Below are 27,637 nucleotides of genomic sequence, written 5' to 3'. Positions count from 1 at the left end.
GCGCGAGGCGGGGGGGAAGCAGCATGGCGGCCGGGCGCGCGGCGCCTCCCCCGGGCCCGCTGCCCGCATAGCCGCCCCCGGCCATGGAGCTGGCCCGGCCCGCCTTCCCCGCGCTGCCGCGGCCCCGCGACGACTCCGAGGTGAGTGGGCCCCCCCGTGGGTTCCCTGGGGGGTTCCCCCCCCCTTGTCACGCAGGCAAGTGCCGGCTGTCCGCGCTCCAGGGCCGAGCCCGGTGGCGCTCCTCGGCCGCGTGTGTGACAGCGCCCGCGCCCTCCCTCCCTGTGCAGTGCTGAGCACTTCACCGCTGGTCGCTTGGCTGCGCCGCGCGGCACTGCTTGTTGCGCTGCGTCGCGCCCGCCGGACGCTCGTGAATGGGTTTGCACCTGAACTCAAGGTATACGCTGTGGTTCTGGCCCCCCGCCGCGCGGCTGTCTGCTGAAAGCCGTCCCGCCTCGAGCGCGCTCGCTCGCTCGCTCGCCGCACGCTCGTCACTGGCACGGTTTTCAAAACCGACATCGCTCCCCGTGTCACCGCTGCGCAGTGAAAACCCCACATCCTAAATCCTTTTTTCTCCTCGCTCCTTCTCTTCACTTTTTCCGTGCGTGCGGTGCCGACGGGAAGGAAACGCCCGAGCTGCAGAGAAGCGTTCAGGAGCAGGGTCCAGAATGACTTGTTAGACCGAAAGACACCATTTCTGTCCGTCCTGTTTTACTAAGCTTAGTTTTCTTTTTACCAAACTTTGTATTTTTGTGCTTGACTAAAGCATCCTTTCAGCGCCCCGTTTGCAGGAGGGCCGAGGGGCCGCGGTATGTGGACTTAACGCTCGTTTTAAAAACATTTCAAGCGAATAAGTTGAGGAACAAACCTAAAACCCCTAAGTTGGCGTGCAGACCGGTGTGCACGGGATGTGTTAGAAATCGGTGAATTGAGAAAAATGGAGAGTGGCTCGGTGGCAGCGGAGATGTCACCTTTTGTGCAGCGCTGTGAGAAGGCAGAGTAGCGCGGAGCTGAGATTCCCGTATCCTGGGCATCTTGGGGTGGATTGAGGGACTTCAAAGGAGTGTCCTGTTTGGGGAAAGGATGCTTTCCTCAAATTCCTGTTTCGGATAGGCAGTCAGGACTTGCAGTACTACGGTGCCGTGTGGCTGCAGCCTGGATACCCGTTTCTGGTAGGAGCACCAGGATCGTCCCTTGTGGTCGCAGTGGATCCTGCCTTCTGCAAAGTGAAAGCGTCGCCCTTTCATTTCTCTGAGCCAGGTAGTCTTCGAGAGTGCTGTAAAAACGAGCAGGCCAAGTTTCTGGTCAGGTTACTTTTTGTTTGGGGCGGTTGTCAGAGATCCAAGAAACCCTTCTTTAAGGCCAACTGTTATGGCTGCTGACCTTGGCTAGAGGTATTTTCGCTGGGAGCAATTCACTGCCCCCTTTAATCAGCCGTGAGGGTTATATTAGAAGATAAAAGGGACACGGTTACCGGCTGAGAAGAGGAAAGGGATTGAGCGTGCCTGAGTTTGCTGTCTTGTCAGAAATCAATGGACTGGAGCTCCTAATTGGCTTTTCCAGGTGAGCAGTAAAGCTCGCTTTTAGTGAAATAGCTCTCATTTTCTAATTTAAATTAGTGTTCATGCAAATGAGGAGCTAAATCCCCATCTTGAGGTAGGCATAGTACAGAGAGGTGCTCTGCACGCTTCTGCCGGTGGGTGTCAGCCCGGGTGTGCATCGCCACCCCGTTCCACCCGGGTACACGGACAGCGGTCGCACCCAGTGGTGCAGCTTTGTGACTTGAGCTAATAGGGTCTTGCGTGAAACCACCTTTGCCGTTTTCACTTGTAATCTGATTAACATTTGAACCAGTCTTTCCAGTTGATCATGCTGCTACGTGGGTTCCTCAACAGGAAGTATTTTTCTTTATTGTGTACACTGTAATGCGCAGTGATGTATATGCCACAGTTTAGTAGGTATATCTAGTAGGTGTGCTGGATGCATGGGAGCAATAATCAGCATTTCTTCATTTGTATTGATGTATAATGTAACATGTCAACGGTTTCTGAATAATATTGATTATACATGCTCCAAAATGATTTTTAGAATTAAACTCAACGCTTTTTAAAAAATAATAAAACAAGTATTTAGCCTAGATCCTGTAATATTTTTTATCGCATTCTGTTAAAATATCAGAAGGTCCATAAAAGGAAAAATTGAGCTAGCAATCACTTATGCTTACTTACCTTAAAGGAATATTGACTAGTAGCTTAGGTCAGAAGTTTGTCCTGCCTTAAATGTGATACTTATTGCTCTAAATTTTGAGCACTTACTATATCTTACTCAATTTTGAGCACTTACTTAATCCTTCTGTTCAGATACTGAGGAGCTAAATAAAATAGTCGTAATTTAGGGGTGTAAAAATAATTTTTCTTTTTGGCTGGGCAAAAGCTCTCCCTTGCTTCAGTCCAATCAGCATTTTTCGATGTCATTTGTTTTTTTTTTTTTGTTGGGTTTTGTTGTTGTTTTTTTTTGCTGAAAGAAAAGTAACCACTTCTGAAGCTTGTCACCTTTAATGAAAGCTGATCAGTGGAAATGAAGGGCTGGGTTAGGCATGATTCAGAAAAATGGGGTGGAGGCAGAGGAGGACTCCGTTATCCCTTTTGCTCAGTTCCTTCCTCTGGGTGTGTCTACACCAGCTGTTTACTGCATTGTTGACTAATTAACTGCAGTAAATGTTTCAGCATCTACATGTGCACCCCTGTTAGGGCACACAAAACGAATAAACTCTGCATCAGGCTAGCACTTGCAAATACAAGCACTGCCCTGCTGCGGGTTCTTCCGTGTGCAATGGTGCACGTGTAGACATCGACCTGGATGACTGGGGCACAAAGGTGCTTATAGTGCAGGAGCTGCCTGGTGGCTAGCCTGGCGCTGAAGAGCCCTCACGCCCCAGCCAGCCCTTCCGCAGCGCGATGAGCCCAGTTGGAGCGTGGCAGGCTGACCTCCCCCAGGCTCCCTGCCAGCCGGGGCTGCTCTGACTTGGCTCTACGTGCTGCGGTGCAGGTGTGTGCGCAGACGCGCCTGGCAGCAGTAGGTTTCGGAGCTTATTGTTGGCGGTTAATAGGCACATGTAGATGGAAGATTATTAAGCCCGTACCTCCCAGAGAGGACCCTAACCACCAAGATAAGTAGTATTCTGGTTGCAGGTTCTCTCTTCTGGAGAAGTTGTACCTCTAGGTATAAAATACTTAAATAGTTGTTGGAGAAGAACTGGAATCCAGATGACCTACTTCTGTGCCCTAAATGCCAAGCTGAAGAGTTATTCTCTTCTTCCTTACTAATTAACGTTTAAGTATAAAACGCAACAGGAGAGGAAACCCACTCCAGAAAACTGATGTTCTCCAAGTCCCGAGGCTTTCCAGGGATGTTGTCCATGTGGATTTAGATACCCTCGCACCAAGGAGGAAGTTGCGCTCCAGTCTCCTGCATCCTTGATGATGAGTAGTGTAGCCACTGGGTTATGGGACGGAAGGGGAATGGCTTTCTTCCTCCTTGTTCATGCTGTGAACCTGGCTCCCCAAATCTATTCAGCTGGAACTATTTGTAAATTCAGACCAAGCACATAAGTAGCTGTGGGTTGACCAAAGCTACATTTTCATCAAATCAGCTATTCACAGAAAAACATGGAGTGAGCTCTGCTACAAATAATATATTGTGCTTATGTTCCCTCTAGAGCAATAATAAAAGTGCTGTTCCCAGAGCCAGTCTGTAAGAACTGCAGGTGAATAAGGGAAGAGTAAATAAAGGTATTTCTTAATTCCAGGATGCAAAGATGAACAATATTTGACAGAAGTGTGGAGAGAAGAAGAATCTGTATAATGGAAGTATGGCAAATCTTAACACACAATTGCTAAAATACCTAAGATGGAAGGATACCAATGAATTTAATGCAACAGGCTTGAAGATTTAAAATTTCCACATTGCAGTCTTAATTTTTAAGACTTTGGAGCACAGCTAAGTAATTGGATGTGGATTATAAAAGTAAATAGTTTTAATCTATCAGGAATTACAGCTATTATGCTACATGGTATAATTGGCAGAGCTTTTTTTTTTGGCACATGAGTTTTCAGTAGTTGTAAATCTTTACACTACATTCACTTTGCCAGTCTTCCATGCTTTGAAACATCTTGCAATTTGTTATTCTTTAAACAGATTGTACTGTTGTGTGTAACTTTTAAAAATATAAAGGAAAATGGGATTAAGGTTTTACTTTTTTTTTTTTTTAAAGAGATTTGGATTTTGAAATATAGTTATCTAAAAATTTCCCTTAATAAAAACTTCTGAGTACCTGATGGTCTGTGAGCCCTTTAAAATAAACAGTAAACCTACAGTAGAGTATACCATCAACGTGTCCCAATGAAAAGCAGCAGAGATTTGAAATAAGCAGTCTAATTTTAAGTCAGCAAATATTGAGTTTAGCTTTGTGGGATGCCAACAAAAAAATGCTTTGCATTTATCAGGTGGTAGCGACAGAAACGGTCTGGTCTTATCTGTAGTGATTAATTTAAGTGTCGTACCTGTGGGGAGTCTCACTGAACCAGTGGGAATCTCCACCAGCACAGAGGTTTCCTCTTGTGATCAAGGTTGTAGTACTTCTAGAGTGGCTGTAGCCTAGAGTGGTTTCAAAAATGACATTGCGGCTCCCTGTTTGCCTTAATACTGTTTAAATTAATCTGCTTGCTTTGTGCAAGGTGTTTGCAGCCTGCACATGCAGCCTGGCATCTCTTCTGATTTAGTGTTAAAAAATCAGACTGTGCTCCTTTTCTCTATTTAAATTGCCAGAAGTTGGTTTTTTTGCTTGGAATCTACTAATTCGTCACTGGTTCTCTTGATCATTAGGAAGGAGAATGGTGGGGGGGGGACCCCTCTACATGTACGGTGGTAGAGATGCAAAATGAGCTATGAAGAGAGAACCTCTGCAAAAATCCTCTTAAATCATTTTCATATTAGGGGAAAAAAGAAAATGCCTCCTAGTCCCTCTGCAGGTCGCCGTGCTAGAGCTAACCCACCAGCCAAGTTCACCAGCTTTGATCCACACTCCTCCGAAAGCAGCATTTTGAATTCACCTCCATCCCCCATTAGTAATGCAGCTTTGCATTGTTGATATGGTGCTTCAAAATTAGTATTTATAAATTGCAAAGGGTATTTGCTGGGTTCCTCTAGCCAAATGGAGGAATTATTGAAAACCTAGAATACATATTTTTCTCTCCTTTTGTATAATGATTCTCCATTTTCCTTCTAATTTCCTTTGTCTCGCATTAGATTACTCTCCTCATCCCTGTTTTAGGGGAAACTTTTCTAGACTAGCACACGTTATCCTTCCTGTTTATGTGCTTTCTCCCATACCTTTTAGTTTTTGTCTCCTCCTTTTCCTTTCTCTGCTATCCCTTGGATTTTTCCTCTTTTGTCTATTTTCCCAGTTCTGTTTCCCATTGTCTTCATGTTCCTTGATGTGCTTTGTACTTCACTGTTTTGCATTCGCTCTATATTTTCTCTATGACATCTTCTGTGCCCCTCTGACCAAACAGGCTTCAAGAATAGTTGCATGCTACTTATTAAATACAACAGATCCCATCTCTCTGGATGTGCCTCATTCAGTTATGGATGCACTAATACTCAGTTATATGTTTAGCTAGTTCTTGGAAAGGACTGGATGGGAGTCGTGTACACAAACTCCATTTGAAATAAAGTTTGTCTACTTTTAAACGGCCTTGCTAGCCGCATTATTGATGCCCCTTTAGTGAAGATGCAGTTTACGTTGGCGGAAGAGTTTCTGTCACTGAGATAGCTTGAACCAGTACCCGAACAAAACTGGTTATATTGGCAAAAGAGGATCTTTTTTTCAGCATTAACAATCTCTATAGCAGGACTTTTGCTTGCACAGCAGTGTAGGTGAGCGAAGTAGTTCTCCCTGCCCCCAGCCCCAGCACTTGTGACCAGCATGACTTTCTATGCCAGCAAAACTTCAAAGTGAAGATACAGTCAAAGAAACAGCCTTTATGTTTCTACTTGGCACTGCCTTCAGCCAGTGGGTTTGTCATTAAAACATTCAAGCCCTAGTGGAAGATAGAGATTAGAGCAGACTATCTTACACTGATAGGATCGGTGGTTGTTGGTGATGTTCATGTGTTACACTTGATTATATTTTCATCAGCCTAATTGTATGTCTATAATTATCACAAAACCTGAGAAAACTGGATGAAAGTTAGATAAACACTGTGTTTAACTCCCTTAATTCAACTCAATTTCAGTTCCTACTTATGAAGGCCAGCAATACAACCAACTTTATATTCATATAGACCTTTTAATGTGCTGTATCATAGCGCTTCATGAACAGAGTCATTAGCTTAAAAAAAGTAGAAAAGCTTCAATCTTACCTTGAAATCAGAAAGTGCTTGGTTGGGGGAGAGGGGTGGAGTTGTAGGTTGAATTTAAGTGGTAGAACAAACCCCCAGCCGTGGAGGGTTGTGATAAAGGGAACAAGAGGTTAAAACTGTTGGAACAGGCCTACAGGCTAAAAAAAATAAGTCGAACAAGGGAGAAGTAAATCATTGAATTTGCATGGAAGGAGAGAAACTTCGATTTTGGAAACAGATGGGGAAACTGGGCTCTCTGGTTGGGCAGAGAACAAAGAAGTTCTACTTTGAGTATCATAGCAGCCTAGCTAAAACTTTCTGGATACAGATTTAAAAAGTTAGGATGTAGAAGGACTATCAAACGAGTCTTAGAAATTGTGATGGGAAGTGGTGACGTTGCAAACTAAGATCTTGACAGAAGCAAAGTCGAAATAGAAATGAATTCTTACTGCATTGGAAAAGTAGCTGTAAAGAAGTGTATAGAAAAGTGAGATGTAGTCAGAAAAAAGATTGATACCTAGGATAAAGTGCAGTCATGTTGGTAAAGTCAGAGCATGGCAGCTTGTAATAGAGGTGCATCCAGACCACAAAGACAGTCAAATAAGGGAACCTAGCTACCTTTTGTAGGCTTGGCTGAATTGCACTCTTGCCTGAAACTGGACTAAAAGCTTTGGCCATGCCTGTCTGCTCACGGACCATGAGACTTGTCCGCACTACAAATTCTGACCTGTCCAGAGAGGCAACTGGTTGTAACCAGATTCCCTAACTCATTTGTGTTTTAGTGTCAGGTGGATTGTAACTTAGGTATCCTTCATCCAGCTTCAGGAGGTTGGTCGAGCTGGGGAAAAAGAAGAATCAAAATGAACAAAGCAGGATGTGGGATTGTGTTGTGTGCTGTTTTGGACTCCACATTTTAAAAAGGACGTGGAAAAGTTGCATAGGGTCCACAAGCTGACAACAAAAATGATAAAGCGCTTGGGAGGCAAGCCATAGATGGAAAGAAATAGGTACTGGCATGTTCAGCTCGCGGAAGAGGCAATTAAGAGGAGACACAATAGCAGTCATAACACATATCTGAAGGGGTGCCATAAAGAAGAGGGTGATCACCTTATCTGGGTTGCTGCAGAGAGCAGGATGCAGACCCGTAGTTTGAAGGTGCAGCAAAATCGATGTAGATAGAGGATCAGGGAAAGCCTGTTTCACCCTTAGGGCTGTGAGGCAGTGGAACAGACTCCCTAGGGAAGCTGTGGAAATTTGGTTGGATAAGCATTGGTCTGGGTTGATCTGGGAGCAGCAATGCCTGGAGTGCTTGGTAAGGGCAGCCGTTAGAAACCCAGGAGCCCCCCGTGCATTGCTGGGTAGCTATGCAAGGAGTTTAAAGCAGGGGGTGTAAGGTTTGTGGAGGGGATGCATACCGACCGAGGGGTTCTGGCTGTCCCATCGAGGCTGTGATATGTGGAGTAATGTTTGCTGTCCCCAGGTTGCTGAGCAGAATGGGGGTGTTTGGTTTTTTCCCCGTGCTCTGATCTTTACTGATTGCTGCACACGGCCAGGAAGGATTTTTTCCCCCCTCCTTGCTACAGGTGTCAAAGTTGTGTTTTGTTTTGCCTTCCTCAGCAGCCTTGCATGCTGGCTGCAGCCAAGGCTGGGGGTGTCCCCGCACTCCTGGTGAGACAAAAACCTGGGGGTTCCTAGCTAGAGAGGCTTGCCGCTCCACTGGGCGTCAGATGGATTGTCATGTTTGGGATCTGGAAGGAATTTTACCCCGAGGTCAGGTTGGTACGGACTGGGGAGGTTTTCTTAGTTCAATAATAGAGGGCATGGCCCTCTTCCTTGGATCTCTTGGGCCCATTTTAATAGCCCTTGCAGCACCAGGGCACTGGCCACTGGTCCCCCTGCTTCACCTGTGGCAGGTTAGGGTGCTACGCCTTGTAGCTGTGAGACAAGGTTGATCGGGTAGTTTTAGTAATAGATTAGACAAGGATTTGTACAGGATGGTTTGGATAGAGTGGATGGCTTGATCCAGTCTGCGGCAGGGGGTTGGACTAGATGACCTCCCGAGGTCTCTTCCAGTTCTACTTTTTTATAATTCTGTGTACCATCTACGCAAATGTGAGATTTAAGCTGAATGTGAAAACTTGAAGAAGGAAAATGAACAAAGGTAAAGCCTTGGAGCACTTCATTCACTCTGATATGAGGAGTTGCAAAACTTGTGCAAGAAATGGGCTGGTGGTAGTTTAGATAAGGAGATTGCTGAAAACATTAACTTCTCGTCTGAGGCTTGCAAGGAGCAATCAGTATTGCAGAAGCAGTGTCATGATTAAAGAACGGGGCAGGGTATGAGAGGTCTGTGTTCTCACTCGTCGTCTGGAGAAGAGCTGTCTCAGCACTAGAAAGGGTCAAAAGCCTAAGTGGTCTAAAAGGCTGGGAGTTTAAGAACTGTTCTCCAAAGCAGCCAGGGCTTTTTCAAAGGGAAAAGTAACTCTTTTCAGTTGGCACAATTGGTGTGGTAGGGAGTTTGAGATAAAAACTGAATGAAGTCCAAAGGAAGATCCAGTATAACATGTCTTGCCTTCATAAATGCATGTGGTATTTCCCACTGCCACTACAAAGTTTCATAGTCTTGCATTTTATGGTCCTGTGGTTATAAGTTTCAGCCAGTATCACAATTCTAGAACAGGGACAGACTCGTTAGTTTTACACAGTGGAGTGCGTCTGTGCCACAGTTTTCAAATTGCTATTAAAATAGCAAAGTCAGTCATTCAACTCGTCCTGCTTACTAATGATCTTTTGCTTCTGAGCATAGGTTCCTGCTCTGAGTTAATTTAAATATTGGAGTATTAAATTGGCTCCCTATAAACACACTAGCAAAATGCCCGTCATGAATGGGGTGGGGCAGAGCAGGGATGGAGACTCGCGTCTTCTTCCCCCCACCACCACTCCAGGTCCAGGCCCCCTACCGCCACCATTCTGGGTCGTGTCCCACTCCACCTGCCGCTCTGGGTCCAGCCCCACTCCACTGCCCCCTACCCGCTGCTCTCCGTCCAGGGGGGGTGGCACGTGGCTGCATGGGGGGGCGGGGGCTGGTGCAGAGCCATGGGGCGGGGTGTGACATGGGAAGCAACCACGGCACAGAGCGCTCACTGGCCATGTGGCACGGGGAGCGGTCTTGGGGTGTGGTGCAGGGAGCAGCCATGGCATGGGGATGCGGGGAATATCTGTTGGCTACGGCCACCCAGCGTAGGCAACAGCCCCAGTGCGTGGCATGCAGCTACAGGCCATGGTGCAGGGAGCGGTCATAGTGTGGGAAGTGGCCGCAGGCTGTGCCATCGTGGCCCAGGGAATGGCCCCAGGGTGTGCTGCTGGGCGCGTGGGGGGTGTGGCGCATGGCATAGTACGGGAAATGCCATGGCACAGCGCAGGGAATGCCTTTGGTTCAGGGTGTGGTGCAGGGCACATGGATGGCCTTGGTGCATGGCCCCGGGACATGGCGTGGGGGGGGGGCCATGGTGCGTAGGTGTGTGTGGGGGGGGGGGGGATGGCGTGTGGCCATAAGGTGTGGCACGGTGAGCAACCCCAGAGTATGGTGTACAGCATGTAGGGGGGGTGACATGTGACTAGGGTATAGCACAGGGAGTGGCTATGGCATGTGGAGCACCTGCCAGCTACAGCCATGTGGCATGGGGAATAGCCCTGGGGTGTGGTGTGGGGCGTGCTGGGGGGTGGCACGCTGCTGAGGGGTGTGGTGTGGGGGGAGCACTTGCCAATGGTGTGGTGCAGGGTGTGTGGCCACAAGGTGCTGCATGGGGAGCGGGTGTGGGACGTGTGCCCCGCCCCACAGCCGCTTCCCATGCTGCACCCTGTGGCCCTACGCCACAACCCTCGCAGCCATGTGCTGCAGCTGGCAGGTGCTTCCCACGCACCCCCATGCCAGCTCCCCACACGCTCATGCACTATGCCTGCTTTGCGCAGCTGTAGCCGCAGCCAGGGGGTGATCTCTGCGTGGGCAGGGTGGGGGTGGCATGCAGCCACAGGGACTGGGCATGGGGTGCGCTGCAGCCAGCAGGCGCTCCCATGTCAGCTCCCCGTGCAGTGTGCCCCTGCCCAGCGTGCCACGTGCCCGCAGCTGGTAGTCGCTTCCCAAAGGGGGTGGGGAGGAACATGGCTGCCAGGTGCCACATGGGGAGTGGGAATGAGGTGGGTGCGCCGTACCCCATGGCCACATGCTGCAGCTGGTGGGCGCTTCCCGCACACCCCCATGCTGGTTCCCCGTATGCCATGCCTCCCATGTGCCCTGCAGTCACAGCCAGTGGGCGCTCCCTGTGTGGGGGTGGGGGCTGCAGGAGATGTGCTGCGCCCCGCAGCCCTGTGGTGCAGCCAGCGGGCTCTGCCCGCATACTCCACGCCCGCTCCCTGTATGGCACCCTGGCCATGTGCCACACCTGCCCCGTGCCATGTCCCCTCACAGGGCCTCAAGCCATGCCCCCCTCGCCTCCCTCCCCCCATGTGGCGGAGCACAGCCTTGCCCCCACCGCCTCTGCCTGCCTGTCTGTCCATACGGCTCCGGGCCGCGCATGGAAGTGCCACGGCTTTTATTCTATTCGAATTTTTTCATTGCCCTGGGAGCTTGTGTCTTCCGCCCAGGAGAGAGTTGTGCAATCCTCCAGATCTGCTAATAACTATGGGAAGGGAGGAGTTTGCACCTGAAATGCCAGGAAGGATTCTTCTTTATGGATTGCTTCTTAGCCAAAACTGAGTGCTCGTCATTCAGGCCTTCCTGGGGCTGTGTTTACAGGAACCTCGGCTTAAGGCCTTGGGTATCACCGTGCACGTGTACCACCGAGTGACATGTTGCCACGGTGTCATGCGTGGCTATTTGCACTCTTGTACAGGATGAGTTTTTGAAGGAGACGTAGTTTTTTAGAAGGCGTATCCGGACACTTTTAAAAACTGGTTTTGCCAGAATACCTGTCTGGTAGAACTGTGGAGAGAAAAACATCAAGCCCAAACCACCTGGCTGAGAATGGCAAAGCCACAGGTATAGGCACGTTAATACTGACCAGATACCTCGTGTGCTGGTGTAAGCTGTGCCACCCACTCGGAGGGTTTCCTGGTAAGTGGAGTCAACGGCTCATCCTTCGTCTGTCTGCTCTGGGCTCCCGGCTGACGTGCTCAGGTAGCAACACTGCGGAGGGACTTTTGCCCTTTGCAGACACATTGCCTAGGCTTTTGTGGAGACCTCTACACGCTGTTTTTTGCATCCTTTTTTGAATGCACTTGCACACTGCTTCCCCTCCTTCAGCATTTCTTGTGCAAGCGAGCTACAGCCTAGTTCAGGGAAGCATGAGCAGCATCTTTGCAAGGCTTGTTTTCAGCCATGTGAGTCACTTGGTCTGCCACGCGGTTGTAGTTGCTTATTGGATGTGATTTGTCTTGTGCTCATAGCAGTTCATCTCATTGCAGGTGTAGCCAGTTGAAACATTGTAGTTGGATTTAAATAAAATACCTCCTTTACATCTATGGAGGGAAACATCAGACAGCATGCGCTGCACAGCAGGGCACCCCTAGAAAAAGGCATTGATGTACTAGTTCCTCGATGTGGAACACTTGCCAGCATTCAATCTCTAGTCAGAAATGGTGTTCGTACACTTCTGTACGGCAACTGAATAATCTTGTATGGGCTATAAAAACCTTGAAGCGCTTTCAGGAAACCACCAAAGCATATGCCTTTGGAATGGTTCAGTAACTCATCACGTGCTTTACATAAAGGAAACGTTTTATGTAAGAGATCTTCTTTCTTGTATGTACTTTCTGGAGCAGACCTTGCTGGAGATCTCTGCTCTTTTAAAACTTCCTGGAGACTGATTTCCCCTCCCCTCGCCCTTCAGTCTGGTGGATCTTCAGGCCATCTCATTTTCTCCTAGACTGGGGGAGAGAAAAAAACCATCTCAACTGAGGTTGAGACCCTTCCAGGTGTGCCGCAACACGGGTAACACAGCAGGCAGGGTGATCTGCCCCATCTGCCCCTTGCAGAGGCAGATCAAGAAGCAGCGGTGCTGGGCTCTGCGCTCTTCCTGCAGCCCTTCCTGGTCTGGCCCCCCATGCTCCCTGCAGAAATAAGGGCGCACTGGCATGGGGGACTGTCTTGTGCCCCCCTGTTCCTGGGAGGAGCAGCTAGGATTGGATCAGGAAGGCCTGTGGCAAGATCCGGTCCCAGCCCTTTGCACTGCCAGTCTGTGGAGCAGCCCTTTATTTGTCCCGACAGAGCCAGGCTGGGCTGCAGCCGCCCTTTGACAGCTTGGTCAGAGGAGTGAGCCTGGGCTGGAACAAGGACTCCCTGGGCAGGTAGGACCTCCCCATAGACACCCCTTCCAGGGACACGGGAGTGTTGCCCAGCGTGCAGCACCTATTTGTTACACCTCTTCTGCCTGCTTTAGGATTATCAGAAAAAACTTAAAACAGGCACGGACGTGTGTGGCAGCACCCTGGTTGAGAAGCACTGAGTGAGCAGGGGCAGTATTGTACAACACTGGTTCTCAACCAGGGGTACCGCTAAATTCAGAGAAGTTGTGTAGCAGCTCCGTGATGGTTAACAAGCTGGGAACCACTGCCTTCGACCATGTGTTGGTAATTGCTATCTGTTTTTCTTGCACAACTGCATTTTTTCCTGCTGGGTTTGACATGCACTGTGATAGACACCACTTAAACAGACCACAAACGATGTAGGAGGATTTCAGATCCTTTGAACTCTTTTTTCTTTTCAGGCCCAAATTCCAAAAGTTTTTTATTTTCATCATATTCCAAATCGAGATGACTTTAGGAACTTGTGAAGATTACAGAACAGTAAAATAAGGCAACCAATACTTGTCTGTCTGAACCATGTGAGGACTTTGTAACATATTTTTGAGACACCAAGCACAAACGGCTGCCACGCCTTGTTTGAATGCAGGGTTGACACAGATGACTTCAAACCACTGCAGAAGCTTGGGCCTTATTTTCATTTCAACTTACTTCAGTTTAAATTAAGTTGATTTGGAACAGGTTTAGGTTGAGCTGCAATAAATGATCCCGCTAATTTCTTAGTACCTCCGCATGCTGTTTGCACAGTTTTAACTTGGTACGATCACGTGTTTCGAAACGAACTTCAAAGAGATTATAGAGCAGTCGCGTGTAGGTAGGGTAAGCCCAAGTTCCACTGTTTTTCCATTTCTAGTGGTAAAGACATTTTTCTGAGTAGCATGGCGAAATCCCTACTTGATCGCCAATTTACTGTTACAGACAACATAAAAACAAAAACCGGGACAGGCCTGAGGAAGCATACTCTGATATCTGGAAGCCTACCTGTGTCTATATCCAATAAGAGGGATCACCCACAAGGATTCTTGCCTCTCACGTACCTGCTAGACCATTATGGCAACAACGTCCCCTCCACGCTACCAAAAATCCCTCTTGTTATACTTAAAAGGACAAAGTCCTCTGAAGATCACGCACTTGTTACTGAATTCTTACCTTCTGTTACAACAGTGGTCACCAACCAGTTAATCTAGATTGATCGGTGATTCCCGGAGCCTCTTGAAGTCGATTCTGCGCTGGGAGGGCTAAGCACACGCATGCATGCACACGCAACCCCCCCCCCACCCCCCAGCCGTGCAGGTTGGTCAGTGGGGAGGGAAGGGAAGGGGTGGAGGCCCGGGGAGCACGTGCTGCAGGGCTCAGGGCACAAAGCCCAGCCCACAGCAGGAGCCACCTCCACCGTGCACAGATCAGGGGAGCATGTGCCCTCCCCAAATGTGGGGCTGTGCCACCGGCTACAGCAGCTCTGAGGTGGGGAGTAGGGCTGGGGCAGGGGAAGGCCCACCCTGCCCCACTGGCAGATCCATGGGTATGTTCCCTCTGTGCCCTCCCGGACTGCACACCCCCCCCCTTTGCCCCCCAATGAGCCACTCATGGCTCTGTCCCCCACCCCACCCCACCCCACCCCAGCTGTGCAAGACCTGCCCCTGTCCCTGCCTCTGCACCATTCCCTACCTCACCATTGTTGGGGACGGGGTGGTAGATAGAGGCCAGAGTAGTGAGGGAGGGAGTGAGGCTAGGGCTGGGGTCTTGATCTGCCCCGCCATGACCCTTTCCCTTCTCCCCGCCCCCCCGGACTTACCTGCTTCATGGGGGATGGGGGAGGGTTAGATCTTCAGTTCCTTTTAAATTCCAAAAGTGATCTCCGACCTAAAAAGGTTGGAGAGCACTGTATTACAAGTAGCTCATGAGTACTGTACCTGGAAGGTAACGCTGGAGTTACTCAACTTCAAATATATCTGTGCCTTTGGCAGTGCGCACTCTCTAGTTGGTTTTATTACAGTCTCTTCCCTGTTTGTGTGGGCTTTTCACATGTTAACAGGGAAAACATGTTTGAAAGTATGGTTTAATGCTTTAATTTGAATTGCTTCTCCCTGAGAAACGGGCTCAGGTTCTATTCTGCAGTCCAGGAGTTAGCAGAAGAATTGTATGTGGATACCCACGGCTCCTAACGTTCGCACCATCTCAGAGTCGGTTAAAGACTCATTGAGAAATGTATGTAAATCAGAGGAGAGATAGAGAGTCAACTTATCCCCAAGCCCTAGGGTTGGCAGTAATGCAGTTCTGAGACCTCAGTTTCCTACTCCTGCTTTTGGGTTCAGGAAGTCACATTTCACAGTCCTTCCGCGGAAGTGTGCTGCGCCCATGCCCATGACCTGCCATCAGAGCTTGGGTCAGTGGCTTGCTCTTGCTCACTTGCTCTCTTTTCTTTAATACCTTTTTCCTTTCTCATTGAGAACAGGGAAGGAATTTTAACAGAGCCCTGGAATGGCATGGGGGAAGAGTGTCTAGAAACTAGAAGTGGTTCAGTGAAAGGGCAGTTTAGCAGAGCTCATAGAAATACTCACAGAGCTGCTGGAACTAAGCTGTGTTTCACCTTGATCATTTCTTGTGTGTTTTTTCTTTTCCTACCTGTTATCTTTTTAGGTGGCATATTATTTAAAGTGGCTGTCTTCCGTGTTGGTGGATGTAGTTCTCAGTCTTGATTAGCTCCTATTAACCATTAAGTGCAGGAAATGGGTGACTGTTGACATGAATAGAGAATTAATGAGAAAATGAACTGCAAAATGGGAGAGCTTACTGTAAGGCAGGAAGGGAACAAGGAGGTTCTGCAGAGTGAAAAGGGAGGAAGAAACGGGTCCCAGCATCTAGAGCAGTGATCCCCAACCAGTGTCTCGATCCTGTGAAGGGTGCCACAAGGTGGGAGGAGATGAGCACAGGCTCATCCCTGCCTGAGCATTTCCCTGTGCCCAGGGAAACAGGTAAGCACTGTAATAAGCTAGTTTTGAAATGGGGTGCCTTGAATCTCACAAGGTTGAGAACCATTGATCTAGAGTGTGTACGCAGAATAAAGATGTGGTATATAAGGAGCCAAAGATGAACTGACCAGAATGCATATTGCCTTGCAGGGAAAGGAGGCAGGGTTTGTGGTGGTGCAGGAGTCGGACGTGCTAGCTACAAGAGATAGCATTCATATCCATATGACTAAATATAAGAGATGTGCACTTATGATCCATGGAGTCGTTACTATCAGATAAAAACAGAAATACCATATTTACTTGAATACAAGATAATACCCAATAATTAGATTCTATATATGGAACGTTTATACATTTGTTATAATCTTCTAGGTATAGAATCTAATTACTGGAGGTTTGTCTTGAATTTGTCTCCCTTCCACTGCTACAACAGGCAAAATAAATCAGGGTGATCAGTTAGCACCCTTGCCCTCTTCCCCCTGCAGCTCCTCCTGCCCTCTGCCTGAGCACATGGAAGTGAAGCAAATTTGAAAACCCTGATTTTGAAATAAACATACATATAGTAGTTTGTATGTCTGGCAAATTTACTTCGCTCGTGCAGAATTGATGCAGTACACCTTTTCTGAAACTGCTTTAAGTTTTAGCACAGGCACTCCATAAACAGACTTTTAAGCAGCACTTTTGTACCTACTTATATATAGTATAATCTGTGTAGGATATTAGTCCAAAGCCAAAAGGCTCATTATGTACCATATAGTTCACTGGGCTGGGCCCCAGCAGAGTCACAGCATGTTAAGCCATGGTGACCCCACAGCTCGGCACTGCTCAGTATGTGTGTGTGTAGTCCGGATACCTCCCACAAAGGACCCGTGTGCTAATTAGCCCCATACTCGTAACTGGAACTAGGTGTTCTTGTCATGAGTCCTGGGATCCTGCAAAAATCTAGATGCAGATGAAGTGCACGACAACATGGTCCAGCTCCCCCTCATGGAGGGCAGGGCCACACTAATCATATACAGCAGGCTGAGAAAGGGGGTGACAGAGGGATTTTGGGTGAACTGCTTGGTGATGTTTGTCAGACATTAAAGGCTGGTGAAGGATCAAATCACTGGCGATGGGAAAGAAAAGCACAGCTCAGCTGTGGGCATGAAGAGGAAATTGAAATGTATGCAGTGTAGTGGCTCACCATTACTTGGAAAAAGAGTCCGCGCTGAGGGGGACTGAGCAAAATGAGCATTACCATATACTTTATTCAGATGGGTTGTGCTAACCTATCCTTGTGGTAGGTTCCCATTGATATGTTTGCCCGGTATGGGCCACGTGTCGTATAGTCGTGCTCTGTTGGCTGCATTTAATCAGCTTCATGGGTGGTTTCCGTGACTGAGCACATTCTGCTTTTGGCAGCACTTGCATGATGGACAGCTTATTTAATGGGGTTCCCTTGTATGTGAATGTAAGACCAGGGGTGTTTTTTTCCCTATGCTGATTTGGGGCAGAGGGGATGGACCTCCTCTTGTGTTTAGCTGAATACGGTAGTTATTTTGCAGCTTGCTCTACAGTGGAAAGGGCATGTGGAGTTACTACACAAAGTGTACATTGCTAGAATTGGCAAAGCTGTTCTAAGCATTTAGAAAGAAGTTGGCCTGACTGTATCGAGTGACACGCTATAAATGGAGTTACCTGAAAGGTTTTTTTTCTGTTGACACAACTGGTTGTGCTTTCAGCAGCTGTAGGAATACTGCTCTTGGTCGCACTGGATACAAAATTCTGTTGCTGCAAAAACTGCTAAGGCTTGTCTACGTGGGGAACAGCACGCGGGTGTACATACTAGCTGCTCTGCTGATGTACCCCGTGAACGCATTTGGTGTGTCAGAAGAGTGCCTTAGTGCGAGCTAGCTTACTCCATGCAAGTCAAATAAGCAAGCTCATATTTAGCGAGCGCTAGGTATGTCCACAGAGGGGGCTTGCATGGCATCATTCCTACTTCGTATGCTTTCTTTGGAGATGCACCCTGAGAGACAGGTTAGGCTTGATCCAGTCAGCAGACAGTGTTAAATTTGCTCTTTTCCTTCACTGGAATCCTGCTTTCCTGAGTCCAACAGCCTTCCCTGCCTAGACACCTCGTTCTGAATCTGCCGCTCATAAATAGCAGGCACCTAGTTCAACCCAGAGAGTCCATTTTTCAGCAAATTTGCTATTTTGTAGTGTTCTTCTTTTGTTTTACTGCTAAATTAGCTTTTTTGCACATTCCCTATCGTATGTGTGTATATATATTTTTATTTTATTTTTTAAAGGATTGGACCTATCCCATGAGAAGAGAGATGCAGGTACGACATGATTTACGTTCTTCAAAACCCAGCGGCTTCTTCCACAAGCACAAAGAGCTGTCAGATGAAAGGCCTGGGCTCAAAAATAATCTCAGGCTCTTCGATCTCTCGCTGGCAGCCCTGTGGAGGAATGAAAGTCCGTCCCTGGGGAGGGTGCATGTTCTCTTGTTCTTTAACGCTCTTTCCCTAGGGGCTCCTAGAGTAGTGACGGTACGGCAGGAGGTGGCTTGCCATCTGTTTTGCTTGGCGTGTGCCGCGTTCCCCTGGAAGGCTGAGTATAAAGGGAGGGGATTTATTCGACTGAGAAGGGGGAGGAAGGAGCAGGGGAGAGGCAAGGTGGAACGAAAGGTGAATCTCGATCTCAGATGGGGGTAAAAGAGAATCTTGGCCCTTCTCCCAGTATCCTACCTCTGGGAACGATTCAGCCCGCGGTGACAACAAAGCAGCTGGAGGTTTGCTTCTGACTTCAAATGCAGTCAGAAGGGAATCTTCTCAGATAGCAGCCTTGAAGAACTCTTTGTTCAATGACAGCAAATCTTTGCAGAAAATAAAGGTCCTCAGACCTACCTGGAAGTGACTTAATGGAGGGAGGATAACTGGATGCAAATTAGTCCTCTTACTTAGAGCTGGAAGACTTGTCACATTTGGTGCCTTGCTACAAAAGAAATTTTGGAATTTATACAAGACTTGAGTACGGCCCCGTTCCCGGTTCCCCTGAAGCCCACTTCAGCTTAGGGCAGTGTAGAGCATGCCCGTTTAATCTGAGTTTTGTCCATAAAAAAAAAAAAAAAAAAAATTCTCTTCTAAAAATCTGATTCTCTTCCTGTGGCTCACATTTCTTTGCCAAACCGATTTTCCCGGCCCGGTTAAAAATGACATTTGATAACATGTCCCTTTCTGCACAGTAAGGCACTTGTTGCTTCCATGGCCATAGTTTGAGTTCAGAGTGCAATGTATTTATTTGAACTAATGTTGAGTTGATTTTAAATATCTTCCTTTTTTTTCCCCCATAGGAAATTTTACCTGGGTTATTTTTAGGCCCATATTCTTCAGCTATGAAAAGCAAGGTACGGTTTTCAGAATGCTCTCGCTTGCAAGCAATTTAGCTAATGGTACATTAACCGTGTAACAATGTAAATGTGACTATAAATTGCGTACATATGTCATATTGATATGATCCTGTGATGTATTAAATGGTCCAGATCTGTGGAAATGACTGGCTGCTTACTTCCTTTATGATCTGTTAAGGTGATTTGGGGTCATAGCACACCATGATGTAGTGAGCTCCTGGCTCCTATGACTGCTGAAGTCAGCCCTGCTTCCAGGGCAGGGAGTGTTGCTCCAGTCAGATGCATGGGGCAGCTCACGCGTCCAAGAGATGATTTTAAGTAGGTCTGAAGACATGGATAGACAGCTCTGTACCTGTTACCTGTGCTCATGGTTTTGAGGTCTCCTCCATAACCATGCTGGTAAAGCATTTTTACCTAAATAATGGAGACCCTGTTGGAATTGTATGAGATAATATCCTAGGCACAATGACTTGCTCACCTGCTTCATCCGTAAATTAAACTGAAGTGTTGGCATGAATTCATAATGCTAATTACATAGACAGTGTCATGGTTTTGAACAAGGTCTATCTGGTATTTCTCTTTCAGCTATCTACACTTCAGAAGCATGGAATAACCCATGTAATATGCATACGGCAAAATATCGAAGCAAACTTCATCAAGCCAAACTTCCAACAGATGTTTAGGTAAGGGAGAAACAGGCTGGTGTTCTGCAAGATGAAAAACAAGCCGGGCATAGTTTTATGTCAAACTTTATTGTGCTTGGGACAGTCTTTTTCTTACTACTAGTATGGTGCTCTACAAGTAATTGTGTGTTCATACAGTTCTGTCAGATTCTTATTTAAATATGTTTCATTAAATGAAGGTTCGTGTCCAGTATGTTCTGTGGTTTGGATTTGTCCCACCAAACCACAGGATGCTTCACAGTCTGTCAACAAGGCCACAAATGAGGTCTCCTCATCAGTTTGCACCAGCTGTCTCCCAGTCGCTGACTGTTAGTTGTGGGTACAGCTCGTCCCTCCTGGTCACTGGACATACTCTTGCAGTAACTCTTCTCAAAATGAATGTATGAACCTTTTTTGAGGTACACAGAAGAGAGCACAAGTCCAGTTTTGCATCTTGATGACGTTGGGAACGTAGAATAACTATTTGTTTGCGTTATATAAATACCTGTCCAGGCCTTTCTCTGCATTAAGTGTCTAAGTATTCTCTCACTTCATCTTTTTGAATGAGATCTCTTCCTTCCAACTGAGGACTGAATAAAAACCTTTATAATTAGTCAAAACCCTTTTTACCAATTTAGAAGGGTGCTTTATCCACAGATCCCTTGAAAAGGAGACTGCACAGTGAGGCCATGTGGCAGCGTACCATATTTACTTGAATATCAGAAGACCCTAAATATAAGATGACCCCTCCTCCCCATTTGATTCTGTATATGGACATTTTCTAAATTGGTTATAATTTCCCAGCTATACAATCTAAGTATTGGAGGGTTGTCATGAATCCCTCTGCCACCGCTACAGCAGGGAAAGCAGTGGCTGGGGAGGGGTCAGGTGTCTCCCTTGTCTTCTGCCCTGCTCACCTCTTCCCCTTGTGGCCTTCCTGCCCCCCCCCCAGCTCCCCACAGCTTCTTCCCAGTCCCTGCCCCCCTCACTCCACTTACTGCCAGATGCTGCTCGGGATGTTCTGCCCTGGGGCACAACATCTGGAAGCTCAGCCCTTGCCTGGCCAGGCAGCATTGCTGGCGCTGCTGACTGGCTGGGCAGGCAGTGTAGCAGTATTGGCACAGCTGACTGGCTAGGCAGGGGAAGGAATTTCCATGTGCTTAGTGCCAGGAGAGACCCCTGCCCAGTGCAGAGCTGAGCTGTGCCAGATGGTAAGGGGAAGGGATGGGTGGAGGGTGGAAACCTGCCTTGGAGCTGACTCTGGCCCCGACCCAGGCTCAGGGCGAGAGGCAGAGCCACAGGAGCTGCCTGCTCCTCCCTCCTCTTCGTATGCAATTGAGACAAAGGGTTTTTTCTCATGCTGTTTGGAGGGAAGGCCTCATCTCATATTCAAGTAAATACGGTATTACTATTGCAGATTTCTCGCTTACATTGGAGCAGAACTGTTTTCCAAAATGAACTCTGCGTATACAAGAAAAATACTGTTGTGTGCTCACAGTGGCTGTTTTAATTGCAGATATTTAGTCTTGGATATTGCAGATAATCCTGTTGAAAATATAATCCGATTTTTCCCTACGGTAAGTATCTTAGTGTCTTGACTTGAATGGGAAGGGCAATGTTCAGTCAGATTTTCCAAAATGATCTTAGATGTCTCCCTTTTGGGGATTCAGCTTAGACACCTTTTATGGTTCTTCTGTTCCTGGTTTGGTCACTGTCCTACTGGGTGGCCCTGGGGTAAACCGCTTCATCTCTCTATCTCCTATTTCTCATTGCTAAGATGAAGATGATACCAGCTGCGGAAAGGGGTTGGAAATCTGATGAGAGCTGCACATTCCTTATGGGGAACTTGTTTCAGTAGGCTGGTGCTGAATGTTTTCTGACAAGTGGGTGCCTTTAAGGTATCTCAAGGTGTGCACCCAAAATTGCTAATTATTTTGGGAATTTCTGGCCTGTAAGAAATGCCTTTGACCTTTTTCAGTATCGGTCCCACAGTATTTAAATATTTTCCTTAAAGTGAATGTCAATACAGATAGATGGTGGAAGGGAACTTGAGGGGCGGCATCATGTTGCTTTCTGGAAGCATATCTTACCTTTTGTACCCTAAAGACAAGTAGTTAATATCCATAATTAAAATCACTTATAATACATATTTAAACAGAACAAGTTGTTAAAGAAATCCTGATGAAAGGTGTTCACTTATTGTCTGTCTGTTTGAAGAGGATTGAAGCACTTTGTGGGGATTCCCTTCCACCCCTGCCATATTAAATGGCCTTTACAAAAGATTAAGTAGATTTAGGTAAAGGTTTCTGGCCTTGCAGTTTAGATTGTTCTGTTGCTCTTAAGGCAGACCACTTAGTTGACAGCTTTTTTTAATCCAAATCGGGTTGATGTTACAAAACGGCATGCTCGTGGCTACTCCTGCCATTACTAACCGGATAGTAGTGCTAAATAATAGCATTGGACTGTTCCTGGTATGTACCAAGTCTGTCTTTTAGGACATTCAGTGCTTTTCATTGAATGTACAGCTGTACACGGAGTTACTCCCTCCTCTCCCGCAACACACTGCTCTGCCAGTTAATGCCTTCACGCCCCTCCTGTACCAGCTGCCCTGCATTTCCATCCTCTTCTCCCTGTGCTTGCACTGTCGTTTCTGTGGTTGTCAGCCTGCACTAAACCCGGTGTTGCTATGGATCGCTGCAGACATTTCTGGTCTTCTCTGCTCTGTAGCACTCTTTATTTCCAGCTGCTTTTATGGAAGCCCCAGTTATTTTTTGGAGGAGGTGAAGTCTGGGTGTCTTTTTAAAGTGGAATCAAGGAAGAGTTGACAGCATTTGGTTTGCTCATACGTGGAACTGGTCCAGAGAGCTTGCTGGACCACAGTTCATATTGATTAACTAAAAATACACCTTATCACTGAAAATAAGGTCTTTGGAAAACTTAAGGTGACCTGTTATAACAGGCATGCTATTGTCAATGCAGTTCTTGATGAAGTTCTTATTGATGACCTATTTTCATCTATTAACTTCCAGATAGCATTAATGCCTTCACTGGATTGATAGGAAATTTCTTGGAGTCGCATCAGATCGATTTGTATGAATTAACTGAATCTTCAGGTAGTGCCTGAATAAGTGTCCACTGACCGTTTATGATAATAAAGAACTGGGTTTTTTTCAGTCCTGTTTTAAATGTACCACTAAACAACACATTCAGTATGTAAAATCTGTATATACATAGTGATTAGTGTAGCAACTCTTTGGAACAAATGAAAAAAGCAGCGTTAGCCTTTACAGCTTTAATGGGAATTGCCTGTCTTAATGGAACCGGTTCATTTTTTTTTCCTTCAGACTAAAGAATTTATTGATGGAAGTTTACAAACTGGAGGTAAATTTTAGACTTTCTTGTACTTTGCTATATTCAATTTACTTATCCAGTTTTGTTAGAACGGTCTTGAAATCCATTTGCCATAGGCGACGTGTAGGTAGGGTACGGGGGGTGGCGGTATTAGGGTTGCCCCCTGACAGCGAGTGCTCCGGCTGGTAGGGGGGCATGGAGAGTGCCAGGTCCCCCCCTGAAATTGGCTCTGCTCGGCAACCGGCCGCTGGGGGACTGCCCCCGCTCCTGGTCATGCCCTGCTGGTGCACACCCCCCCAGACTCGGGAGACACCACTCATCCATGCCATTTGCTTTAGTGGTGTATTTCCAGACAAATGTTGGATATTAGTTGGTTTCCAAAATCTTGGTTTTCCCAGTATTGTCGGTTGACTGGCAGCTTGTTCTCCTGCGTGCTGTTGAACCCGGTCATGGAATAAATTTGTGTGTGGAATACAGGTCTAACTCAAACTTTTCTTCTGGATTTCAGCCCTAAGGTGGATAACCTATTCCTGTTCATACTACAGGGTTTTTTTTGCTGCAAGTCCTAATTCTCTTTTGCAAATTAATATTGTTCCGTGTTCATGGATTTTGTCTTTTTAGATCAGTGATTCTCAGCCAGGGTGCCACAGCACCCTGGGGTGGGTTGAGATCCTTTCCAGGGTGCCATAGTATGATACACAAAATAAATGCAGAGATTTCAAATAGAAAATCATGGTGTTAAAACTGCCTCTTGTTGGGGTCTTTCTGAGTTTTTTGCAACAGAGCAATTGTTCTGTTACATTTCTGCAGTCAAAAATGAGGGAAAACGAAGAGCTGGCATTTCCCAAGGGGTGGCTTGAGTCGAAAAAGGTTGAGAACCACTGCTGTAGATGTAGGCCTGTGTCTCACCTTCATCTTGCTTTAGTTCAGGTCTTTAAAGTCATACTCTGCCGTGCTCATACATTTCCATGCAGTGTGGCGGGAGATCCTAATTTAGAAATCTAGAGTGAAGTCACACCCTATCAACTTTTCCTTAAATATCTTGCCGCTGCATAGATATGTTTAAGATGAAAAGCTGGTAAACGTGGAAGTTTTTACTTGTCTCTGTAAGTAACTCTGTCTCTTCTCAGGAAAAGTTCTTGTCCATGGAAATGCAGGGATTTCTAGAAGGTAGGAATCTGTCCTTTTTTCTTTTTAGTTGCATTATGGCAATATATTTTTCTAAATTTGCTTGTTTCTTTTCAGTGCTGCCTTAGTAATTGCATATATTATGGAAACATTTGGAGTGAAGTACAGGTAAGAAAAGTACTCAGAAACAGCTCTGTAGCTTAGTTGTCAGGTCTTTGGCAGATAATGAAATCCATTTAGGAGATCTGGCAGGTAAGTGCCTTTTAAGAAGGTACTTCAGAGTTGAGTTTAGAATCAGTAATAGGTTTTGAAGAAAAGTAGACATGCTTGTCTCGGCCTGTAACTCAACCTCTGATGAATGGGGTGCAGAGAGGTTCCTCGAGTCATGGCTTACCCCGTAACTGCCTTCTGCAACCTTTCCGTTACCTTCCTTTGAAACAAGATGCTAGGCACCTTTGGAGATGGGGCAGTGGACTTAGGTGGATCAATGGTCTAGGTGAGGGTGTCAGTGCTTGTGTTCCTCCTTGCTGAAATAGTCTCCTAGGGCCTCTGCCATAAATGCAGTTCAGAGGACTCGTTTTACATGGTCCTTGAATGAGACCAGCTGCGTGGCTTTAGGAATGAAGAAGGGAAGGCAGTGTAACATTTTCCCAGAGACGGAAATGCCAGTTCTGAAAATTTTCTGAAGTGCTTTTTCCTAAGAAGTGAAATCCAGAAGGAACAGACTATTGCATCTGTAAAGATCTGATTGCTCAGTAGAGATGAGTGACTGCAGTGGTGTTTTTTTTCCCCCCCTCATTAAGGGATGCATTTACTTATGTTCAAGAAAGAAGATTCTGTATCAATCCTAATGCTGGATTTGTCCATCAACTTCAGGTAATGTTTATTTTTCTCCTGGTTTATAACTTGAGCATACATTAAATCTCGCTGGAAAGGTAAGGCAGCCACATCCTGGGTCATGCAGCTGTAAATCTGTGCTTTTCCTGTGGCTTAACATTTGACAAGATTGTGTCTGCTTAACATAGTCCCCGAGACCTGCTTCTCTGGATGTTGCGGGGGCGAGTCAGAAGAAGGGAGTCATACCTCCGCATCATTACCCAAGCAAATGTTGAAAAACACCTTCAAGTATGAGGGAGGAATGAAAATCGTATTTTATCTAACCATTGGGGGCCTCTTAACCAGAGCTTAGCCTGCAGTTAAGGGAAGACATCAAAGCGTATAGTGTGCCGTGCAGCTAAGATGTTTCCTGGCATTAGACTTTCATATTTTATGATACTTGAATACAGTGCATGAAAATGAGTAATGAGGCTTGCAGTTGCCATATTGCCACATTTTACAAGAGCCCTGTTTTAATGGATGGAAAGCCCTGGAGTGGCATGCTGAAACGCTTCTGATGCCTCTAGTATACCCATGTCGGTGGCCGGTGCTGAGATGGCAAGCCATCTTGTTAGCTTTGTTTTTCCAGTATTCTGTGTAAGATGTTTCCCCTTGGAAAGAGTCACTTTAGAGCTCCAGATTTCTAAATTCGTGTGCGTTTGTCAGTAAAATGCATCTTCATCTTCAGCGCCCTGTGCAGCTGTGCCCTTGCCAAAAGTCTCTGAAGTTGCTGTATTCTGACATTTCAGCTTGCTTCAGCATCGGTTTCCTACCAGCAAGACACTCTCTCTCTCCCTAAATGTCCTTACACAACACTTTGGGTATATCTATACTGCACCATTCAGTGCTTCCCAGCAGGGCTTACTAGCCTGGGGAGTGCTGGGCTAACTCCAGTACCCTCGCTAGCTTGTTTAGCTTGGGGATCTCTGCATGGAAGGGAAGGTAGTATAAAGCATTGAGCCGTGTGGACACATGCTGCGTTTCATGTCGTCTTTCTTTTCCCCTGTTGCATAGCCTATGTCTCTTCTCCACTCTGGCCTCTGAATGTGTCCTTTTTCATAAGAGACAAAAAATAAGGGCTAATAATTTACACATGTCCCAGTAGACATAACTCTTCTTGCTCAGCCTTTGAGCTCCCACAAGCACTCTCCTGATCTTTGCCTCTGGGAGCTCTCTCAGTTAGTCCTGCCTTTCCCTGTTGCAGCATGCCATGCGTATTAGCATCAGTGTGCATAATTATTTTTTATAGGAATATGAAGCCATCTATCTAGCAAAATTAACTATCCAGATGATGACACCACGGCAGCTGGAAAGATCACTAGCTGTTCCAGCTGGTACTACAGGTGAGCAGAGGGCATTTCTGTCCTATGGACCTATGGACGGTGCATGCAGCCGGTGTTGAGTTGGGGTGGCTGCACGAGAAGGAGAGTTGTGCTGTCCACTTCTTGGGCATGTCTGAAGATTTTTACTTAAAGCATCCCTTGTCTACCTCGTCCCAGCTGTAGCTTCACTCAAACCAGGCCAGCAGCACATCCCATGATGAAAATAAAGCAGGCATTAATAGTACATGCTTGAATGTTAAATTAATGAGCTAGGCAGCTAAAAAGTGCGAGGTCCCTTCCAGCCTTACAATCTATGAATTTGATCTTTAATTAAAACTTAAGTATATAGAAAAAGCAGCTGAAACTCGCAACAGCGCTGAAACATTTTACAGTGGGAAGTGTGGTGGGTTTCTTGCCTCTCCAATAACTCAGATGCCTAATCAGATCTGCTTTCAAACTTGTGAAGGTAACAGAAGATATTGGGTTAGAAACCAAATGTGGAAAATTCTCGCCTCTAAAATGAAGGTTTTAGAAAGGCTGAGTGTCTAAAAATGGGAGTTCAATGCAGGCTGTCCTGTGGTCACAACAAATACAGGTGCTGATAACAATTCCAACTCAAAGCCTATTTTCATTCCCTCCCCCCCCCCTTTTATTTTAGGAAGTTTAAAGCGAACACATGAGGAGGATGAGGAATTTGGAAATATGCAAGTGACAGCAGCGCAGAATGGCTGATGTCCAGGGCAGCACTGTTCACGGATTGTCAAGCGCTGCACATAGGAGCGAAGAAAAATTAACAATGCAAAACGAACACACGTAGCTTCTTTTCAATGACATGTTGCTTCCAGATGTCCATCTGCCTCTGCAGCACATGAAGCAGCATTTTAAGATGTTGGACTTCTTGAATGACTAGATGGCACTGATTGTTTTACTCCTTTTTTACACTTTACAGTTTTATTCTAAACCAAGATTTTTGGACTTGCAAAGAGGTATTATTGCAATAATGCACTTTTCATACTTGAAATTTCTTTATTTGTATGATATAAAGTTATTACTTTAAACAAAATGCAAGCTGGGGATTTGTTTATAAAGTTATTTGTGTAATTTATAACAAGAGACTTTAGTAAAGAAAAGTTTGCTAAAATTCACTTTGTGTTCTTGGTATATGTTATAG

General features: G+C 46.5%; 1 protein-coding gene across 3 annotated transcripts; it reads left to right on the top strand.

Annotated features, from left to right (window-relative positions):
- Nucleotides 1-27,611, top strand: STYX (serine/threonine/tyrosine interacting protein). Of its 3 annotated transcripts, XM_006278435.3 has the most exons (11): nucleotides 2-140; nucleotides 18,025-18,057; nucleotides 19,071-19,124; nucleotides 19,713-19,810; nucleotides 21,306-21,366; nucleotides 23,134-23,170; nucleotides 24,271-24,310; nucleotides 24,386-24,436; nucleotides 25,072-25,144; nucleotides 26,394-26,487; nucleotides 27,125-27,611. In XM_006278435.3, the coding sequence occupies exons 1-11, from the start codon at nucleotides 84-86 to the stop codon at nucleotides 27,196-27,198; spliced, it is 672 nt and encodes a 223-aa protein (XP_006278497.1). In that variant the 5' UTR covers nucleotides 2-83; the 3' UTR covers nucleotides 27,199-27,611. The 3 variants fall into 3 exon arrangements, with proteins under 3 accessions (XP_059579390.1, XP_006278497.1, XP_059579389.1); XM_059723407.1 differs by lacking the exon at nucleotides 24,386-24,436 and having other exon boundaries at nucleotides 1-140; XM_059723406.1 differs by lacking the exon at nucleotides 18,025-18,057.
- Nucleotides 27,612-27,637: the final 26 nt, after the last annotated feature.

Source organism: Alligator mississippiensis, chromosome 2 (assembly GCF_030867095.1).
Source record: "Alligator mississippiensis isolate rAllMis1 chromosome 2, rAllMis1, whole genome shotgun sequence".
Lineage (NCBI taxonomy): Eukaryota > Metazoa > Chordata > Crocodylia > Alligatoridae > Alligator > Alligator mississippiensis.
The sequence above is the reverse complement of the archived record's forward strand: the minus strand, read 5'-3'. Positions and strand labels throughout refer to the sequence as shown.

Excerpts from the sequence above, each read along its gene's own strand:
- STYX (XM_006278435.3), top strand. The coding sequence starts at position 84 with ATGGAGCTGGCCCGGCCCGCCTTCCCCGCGCTGCCGCGGCCCCGCGAC. Across the intron at positions 18,058-19,070 it reads CCATGAGAAGAGAGATGCAG|GAAATTTTACCTGGGTTATT; the intron begins GTACGACATGAT and ends TTTCCCCCATAG. Across the intron at positions 21,367-23,133 it reads TAATCCGATTTTTCCCTACG|ACTAAAGAATTTATTGATGG; the intron begins GTAAGTATCTTA and ends TTTTTCCTTCAG.